The 8371-nt window shown below is 33.1% G+C and overlaps 1 protein-coding gene across 1 annotated transcript; it reads left to right on the top strand.

Moving 5' to 3' along the window:
- Positions 1-5356: 5356 nt before the first annotated feature.
- Positions 5357-8169, top strand: LOC130989434 (bidirectional sugar transporter SWEET7-like). The gene is made up of 6 exons (XM_057913438.1): positions 5357-5531; positions 5607-5643; positions 6603-6822; positions 6913-7074; positions 7163-7285; positions 7753-8169. The coding sequence occupies exons 1-6, from the start codon at positions 5489-5491 to the stop codon at positions 7846-7848; spliced, it is 681 nt and encodes a 226-aa protein (XP_057769421.1). The 5' UTR covers positions 5357-5488; the 3' UTR covers positions 7849-8169.
- Positions 8170-8371: the final 202 nt, after the last annotated feature.

Below are 8371 nucleotides of genomic sequence, written 5' to 3'. Positions count from 1 at the left end.
GATAATCGGTGTTCCAACCTTCCTAGCGATGCCAGCGAGGACCTCGGGGTGCCAATAATCATGTGGGAGATTGAAAATACGAATCCAAACCTGAGCAAGAGTAGACATGACCTTATGAGGATTGAACTTGGGAACCCAAGCCTGAAGATGTAGGATTCCAGTACTTAGGCGCCAAGAAACCCTAGAGAAGGCAATGGAGTAATCCTCCTGCGAAGAGAATTTCAAAGTGAAAAAACCCTTTCCAAGGGGAATGACCTCCCAGGGATGCGACGTTTTCCACAAAATAGTGAGCTCATTATAAATATCAGCAGCGAAGCGGGGAGCATCCCCTTTGCGAAGAAACAATCGGCCATGCACGGCAAATTGGAACGAGCGGACTTGTCGTTGATGGAAAGCCGGAGAGATGTTGAGGCGAGGACGTCCGTCTTCCATCGAAGGCTTTAGGACAGCAAAGTCGTGAGCCGGAACGTCGGCAGGCAGCCCTGACTTCAATCTTAGCGAATCGGCGAAGGATTTAACCTTAGCATGCCTATCCGTCGAACCCGGCAGAGGGCGAGAAGGCTGCCCATCTCCAGAAAACCCCGGGGGCGGAGGCATCTTGTTTTCCGGGAAACAGATACCGGCATAGCTGATAGCGGGCACACCGGCAGAGGAAGCAGTTACCGTCTGAACTCCGGACTGCTGCATCGGATGAAGCGCAGCCCTAGCGTCGACAGACCGATTAACCAAAGTTAACGCAGCAGGCGACGGCTGCTGGGAACCGCCGAGCACCGAAGAATCAGACGATAGCGACTGCGACAGCATGCCATGTAGGGGCAACGGTGAGACCGCAGGGGGCTGAGCAGTTAACGGGGAGACCCTAGAAACCAAGGGTGGCGGCTGAACCCTAATTTCTGGAAACAGCAAGGCATCAACAGAATCGGACTCTTGAGCAATCAAGGAAGATCGATCAACCAAAGAGTGAAGATTTCCAGCAGGATTGAACGGTATCCTCGAAGAATGACGTGAGAAATTAGAAGAGATAGGAGGAAACTCCGAAAGAAGTAAGCGAGAGTCCATGCCGGGCCGGGGAAAGCCAAACCGGCCGGAGAAAAGCAGAAGATGACCCTACCGCAGCCGCAGCGGCGCGGCGGAGGGGGAGATCGCATGAGAGAGAGAGAGCACCATGCGGCTAGGGTTTCTCCATGAATTTTTCGAGGTAAAAGAGAGAGAGAGTAGGCGTGTGAATGGGGCAATTTCCAACAATGTAAACACATGATAAAAAAGGAGAAAAGGATAATATTATCTCACATTTTTTTATTCATGCATCATTTTCCAATGAAAATTTTCCATGAAAATAAATGCAGCATTAGAAAATTTTCTCCTAAAATCTACTCCCTCTCGTCTCTGGCGAGCAACCGCCACGACACCATGGCTGCGAACAAATATTATTAAAGTTTTAAAATATTATTTTAATATTATATGTTCAAACTAACTCAAGAATTTATTATCGAGCTTTCCCCCGAGCTCAACAGCGGCAGGGGCTCACGCTAGCCGAACGCGCATCCGCTCCACGAACCCGACTGCAGGTACTCTAACAAGTCGATAGCCGGTGCTCTAACAAGTCGAGTATGTCAAGTTGAAGCTTGAATCATTTAATCCGCGTCGTTAATTACACGAGATATAAGTAGTTCCGCTCATTTACTTTCCTATACATGAATAATCAAAGATACTCTTCTTTTTCATTCACTACTAGTATGACCTCCCGTGCGATGCACGGATCAGGATTTATTTTTTTATTTTTTAAGATAAATTATATAATATCATCATTTATGACTTCAATGAATTGATAATAAAAAATAGTTTTATTCATTTAAATTTTATTTTATTTAAAGTATTGTATAGTAATAATATCAATTCAATAATTATAATATTAAATTTAATATCATACACTAATAATAATGAAAGGTGCATTCGAAAACTCTTGAAGCATTGTTTTGGTGTATTTATTCAGTAGAGGCTACTTCTAATTGCAGTCTATACACATGTGTGAGTTTATTTTCAAGAAAAGCAACAAACTATATATACCAACAAAGATGTAAATCATTATTCAGGGGCGTAGCCAGGGGGGCTAGACCCCCCCCCCCCCAAATTTTGGAAAAAAAAATTATAATATGTCTAAAAATGTTGTTATTATAATTATTATTATTATATTTGTATTTTAGTAAAAAATGTCTAAAATGTATTGAATGCCCCCAAAAAAATTGTTAGTAAATGTTTTGAACTATATTATCTATGAAAATGTTGTTATTATTATTATTATATTTGTATTTTAGTAAAAAAATGTCTAAAATGTATTGAATGCCCCCAAAAAAAAATTTAGTAAATGTTTTGAACTATATTATCTATGAAAATGTTGTTATTATTATTATTATATTTGTATTTTAGTAAAAAATGTCTAAAATGTATTGAATGCCCCCAAAAAAAAATTTAGTAAATGTTTTGAACTATATTATTATGAAAATGTTATTATTATTATTATTATATTTGTATTTTAGTCAAAAATGTCTAAAATGTATTGAATGCCCCCAAAAAAAATTTAGTAAATGTTTTGAACTATGTTATCTATGAAAATGTTGTTATTATTATTATTATTATTATTTTGTATTTTAGTAAAAAATGTCTAAAATGTATTGAATGCCCCCCAAAAAAATTTTAGTAAATGTTTTGAACTATATTATCTATGAAAATGTTGTTATTATTATTATTATTATATTTGTATTTTAGTAAAAAATGTCTAAAATGTATTGAATGCCCCCAAAAAAATAATTTCGGGGGCGGCCCGTAACAATTCAGCCCCCCCCCAAAAAAAATCCTGGCTCCGCCACTGTCATTATTGGTACATAAACATTGTTTGATAGAAGTGTTGATTTGAAATGCAACTTCAAGCCCGAAACAACAACAACATCCTAGCTTCCAGCTACATCAGTGAGCAGCAACACAACTAAATATGGCCTCAGAATTCAGAAAGAGAACAAAACCTCTTAATGAAGTCGTAGATATGCTGACTGATCTCCTCCGGTTTCTCTTGGTTGAGAAAGGTGTATTCGAAAATAAATTTACTTCTACATAATTCCCCATTTCCTAACAAAACCTTTGAGAGAATATATAAGACCAAATTCGAGCAAATCAAGTATTTTCACATAAGAAAGATGTAAAATACAAGTCTGATAGGTAACGCAAAGCCTAGGATCATAATACAACAAAATTAGAAAAGCATTCACGCTCCGCCTTCTGTTTCTTCTGTCATGGACAACAATAAAATTCATCATTGCATACACATTTCCTTATTGAAGTTTGGGCTTCATTGTTGATAGTGCATTTTGTGGAATTGTTGCATGGATTCGATTATCCTAAAAAAATATATATATCTATTAATAAAAATCTATATTAAAATTGAAATCGAAATATATATCATCAATACATGCCTCTTTGTCATGAAAAACGCATTCGTGGCTAAAAACTTCGTTCTCGTTGCTATAATATGGAATGTCGTAGCTACAAAGCAACCTTAGTTGTAATGCTATTTTGCTCTTTATCAGCTCCAAATCCTTGATCAAACCAAAAAAACGAAGCATCTTTGAAGTAGTAAGAGTTGTGGAGAATTAGAAGAAACCTGCTGAACGTTGAGAAAAGTGGTGCAAAATGAATGCAAAAAGAATGGCATAATTTATATGCAATGGTTGTAACTGCTAAGACGTGTTTTGTTTATTTATCTATCTATTTTAATGTAATGAATGGATACATATGTACACGTGGTGGATTTTAAACTGATCTGATATATATGTTACGTGGGTGAATTGGGTGAATGTGGGTTAGTGGGTGAATTAGATTGAATAAATCAATAAATACATATTTAATCGGTGGAGGTGGGTTAGTGAAGCTTAATATCAACATAATCTTTAATCTGACATTAAATATCAACATATAGCATCAATAAAGTGCCGTTAAATATTAGGAATATTCTGTTAGAAAAATAACGGTAAAAAAATTCTGTTAAACTGGTTCTTATTATATAGATGAACTTATAAGATTTTTATTTTAAAAACAACTTTTACAAATAATATAAAATAAAAATAATCATGACAAAAGATCACTATGAACTTAAAAGATTTTTAAAATTATTTTAAAAACAACTTTCTGCAAATAATCATAACTAAAACAATATATAAGGTTATCTAATATTTACAATTAAGGGTGTGTTTACTTTGATGGATAAATTTATCCATGAAAAATTATGGATAACAAAAATTTATGTATTGAAATGTCTCATTTCATTTGACACAAAAGAGATGTTTACCATTTTTATTTCCTTATTTTCACTTCAATGATGGATAATATCATCCCTCCATTTTTGAGTGGATAATATTATCCATCCTTGAAGTGAAATAAGGAAGGAAAAATGGTGAACATCTCTTTTGTGTCAAATGTTAAAAAAGAAAGGAGACATTTCAAGATATAATTTTTTGTTATCTTTCCTTTTCAATGGATAAATTTATCCATTAAAGTAAACGCAGCCTAAAAAAATATTTTCTAACAGTACAAAACCCTAAAAAGTGATTAAAAATTATGTTAAAATCATCATTTGTATATTTTTAACTTATATATTTTTAAAAATCTTGAATCTCACATTGAATTTTCAGTTGTCACGATCGGTTTAAGAACGTATATAACATGTTATTCCTATTCTCCAAATTCAATCAAAATAATCACCGACTGATTAAAAACTGATATTAGAGGATACAGCTCAATAAAAAACTGATTCATTTTTAAATATATCCACCGTTTCATTTTTTAACATTAATTAATTATCATTAATTAGGGCTAAATTAGATAACTTTTTTATTTATTAATATTTGTGTCAAAGCTTAGGAAGACTTATATTTTGAATAGGAGGGAGAGGAGTAGTAATTACCGAAATCACACATCATTTATTTAATAGTATAAATTAATTTGGTAATGAGTATATATAAAAGATAATTTCAAAGGAAATAACTTTGTTTTAAGAAATGAGAAGCTAAAATTAATGGATAATACACAATCTGACAAAAAAACAAAAACACGGTCATTCTTGACTATTTCTAATTTACCATATTTATAGAAACTGTTGTAACAAATTTCCCATAAAAAATTTCAAATTTACTTTTCCCACAAGTACAGCTGGCTCTCATCGAAGAAGATTAAGAGAAAATTACCTTTCCCATAAAAATAATGGCATTAATGCTTTTCTCTTGAGACAAATACATGTAAGTATATTTAACTCTCTCTCACACAACTCAAAAATCAATCTGCACACACAAAATCAATCTGCATATTTTTTTCCAAATATGGATTATGATCTATGCATAAATTCTTTGGCTGGGTAAACGGCCAACACATCTTTCATTTTGATATCTAAAACTCCCTTTTCTCCCTTTCAACCAAAAATTTCAATTCCTTCACTTGAAAAATGCATGGAGTTGGTCTCATTCGTTTCATTGTGGGCATCATAGGTTTGTGCTTCAAATCTCCAACTAACTAATTTAACTTAGTTATTTTTCCAATAATCTTCTGTAATTTGTATGCAGGCAATATCCTTTCTAGCTTACAGTTCATCGCACCAATGTAAGTATATGTAACGCGCTCTCTCTCTATACGTTTTTTTCGTCTTTTATTTTTTCTTGATTATTTTTAGGGTTTAGGAAATACTAAGTCTTTAATACGTTTCCAATATGTATTTTGACTACAAAATACGTTTGGAAAAAAAAAAATCGGAAATCGGTACTTACACACATTCTCTGTCAATTTCTGACATTCTGAAACACTAACACTTGGCGCAAGAAAGAATCCGAGCGCCGTTCACCATCGTGGTAACCGCCGCCGCCTTCTCGTGCGTGTGGGTTAATTAACAAATGATTGTTGGTTATGCAATTTGGAGAACAAATGAGTTTGCGCCAATTATTTTTCTTTCTGTTTTTCCATCGACACACGAAGGAAAATTAAAAGCTTTTTTCTTTTTGTTTTTTTATATTCCCCAATTAATGCCTTTTTTGTTTTTGTTTTTCCCCAAAGTGGACGGTATTAGAAAATTGCACTTTATACATATTATTAAGAGTCAAAACTAATTAAGTTTTTGGGAAGAAGGTGAATTCTTAGTAGGGCCCACGAAATTATATAAGCAGATATAGTTTTTTTTTTCGGAAGTAGGTATAAGAGAATATAGTTTGATAAGATTGTATTATAAATACAATATGTGCATGTTATTGTGTTTGAGATGAATGATTTTAAGGTGGAATGCGCAACGATGTAAAATGCGTCAAATTTGGCGTAGGTTGATTATGGAATTTAGATTTAGATGTAGCAGGAGAGGAGTGGCATCAGATTCTCAAACTGAAAAATAAAAGCATAATTGATGAGCATCTTTTAGTAAACCGGTTAATTTCGATTAACTGATTAACCGATCCGATTAATCAATTAATTGTGATTTTTGGAATATTGACGTATTTTCGTTTTCGTTTCGTACCGTATCGTATTTCGTATTGGTGCTTCCTAACTCTCTCTCACACACAACTTGCAAATTTGAGGCCATTATTTTGGAGAATATGCAAGAAGAAGGACACAGAGGAATTCCACCCCTACCCATATATTGCAGCCACGATGAACTGCATGCTTTGGATTTTGTACGGTTTACCTATCGTTCATCCCGACAGCATCATACTTATCATAATAATGCCATTTGGCATAGCCTTGGAGTTCATTTACCTCTTTATTTTCTTCATCTACACCTCCAAGCCAAAGTACAGGGTAATTAATTAATTAATTAATTAGTATGTATATTTTTTTATATATTTATAACTTGACCTAAAACAATTTTAATTAATTGATTTTAATCAGTGGATTATAATGATTTACGTTGTGTGTGAGCTTGTTCTTTTGGGAGTGATCATTGTCATCACTATTCTTTGCTTCCGTACACATGAAAAGAGGTCCATGTTCGTGGGCATCCTCTGCGATATTTTTGGGATTATTATGGCTGCTTCTCCTCTCTCCAAATTGGTAATTAATTAATTACGCCCTCATCTTTATTTTAGTCGTATGTGATTAACATGCATTGATGATATTGAAATATGATTAATTTGTGCAGTATGATGTTTATAAGGAAAAGAGTGTGGAGTTCATGCCGTTTTGGCTTTGCGTTGCTGGTTTTACAAAAGGGATTACTTGGACCATTTATGCCTTTCTCGATATTTTTGATCCTTATATTGCTGTGAGTTAATTATGTTTTTTCAGGGTTGGTTGTTTATAAATTATTGAATTGAATTTTCAAGCAATTTTCATTTGTCACACTAACTTTAGAATTTGTATTAAAATTATCTAACTATTAACTTTTTTATTATTTTGTTGTATGGTTCAATTTCCGACCAAACTTAGTGCTGAAGTGACCATCTAATTAATGATAAGATAGCATCATTTCAAATAGCACTTCAACACTAAGTTTGGCCGGAAATTGATCAAAATAGTAAAATCATAAGAAATTAATAGTTGAGTAAATTTAATATATATTTTAAAGTTGGTGTGAGAAATAAAAATCATTTAAAAGTTTGATTAATTTATATACAATTTTTTTTTTCAATTTTTGGCTTTCTTGGCCTATTAGCCTATATATATATATATATATATATATATATATATATATACACACACATATATTCACTTGTTATATTTTTTTTGTAGGTTGGAAATGGGATTACAGCACTGCTTGGTCTCGTTCAACTCCTTGTGTTTGCTTATTACACTATCAAAGCTAAGACTCTAAGAGTAATGCTTTAAATGGTGATGTATGGATTCTTCAAAAAATAGCACATTGCAGTATCGAATACGCGCAGGGGATGGGTGCGAGTGCTATTCGCGTGGAATTTGCACGAGTTTCGCCACGTGGCGAATCCTCCAAAAAAAAAAAGGAATTCGCGAATCGGGTGCGTTACTTTAGGGTGCATTTTGGGCTCTTTTGCAATTTTTTCAATTATTTTTGGGCTCTTTTGCAATTTTTGACTTATATTTACATGTAATTTATTGAAATTTTTACTTTGATTGTAATTTTTGAAACTTTTATATTTACATGAAATTTATTGAAATTTTTACTTTGACTTATATTTGAATGCAATTTTTGACTTATATTTGCAATGCAATTTTTTTCATTATTTTTGGGCTCTTTTACAATTTTTGAAGAACTTCATTATTGAAACTTTTACTTTGACTTATATTTGCAATGCAATATTTAATTTATGAATGTTCTTTTCTTTTTTCAATTTGATTGGTCACATATAATAAAATATATATAAATATAACAGAC

Source organism: Salvia miltiorrhiza, chromosome 6 (assembly GCF_028751815.1).
Source record: "Salvia miltiorrhiza cultivar Shanhuang (shh) chromosome 6, IMPLAD_Smil_shh, whole genome shotgun sequence".
NCBI classification, from domain to species: domain Eukaryota; kingdom Viridiplantae; phylum Streptophyta; class Magnoliopsida; order Lamiales; family Lamiaceae; genus Salvia; species Salvia miltiorrhiza.
This window is presented reverse-complemented; position numbering and strand designations above follow the sequence as displayed.

Excerpts from the sequence above, each read along its gene's own strand:
- LOC130989434 (XM_057913438.1), top strand. The coding sequence starts at position 5,489 with ATGCATGGAGTTGGTCTCATTCGTTTCATTGTGGGCATCATAG. Across the intron at positions 5,644-6,602 it reads TTACAGTTCATCGCACCAAT|GCCATTATTTTGGAGAATAT; the intron begins GTAAGTATATGT and ends TGCAAATTTGAG. Across the intron at positions 7,286-7,752 it reads TTTTTGATCCTTATATTGCT|GTTGGAAATGGGATTACAGC; the intron begins GTGAGTTAATTA and ends TTTTTTTTGTAG.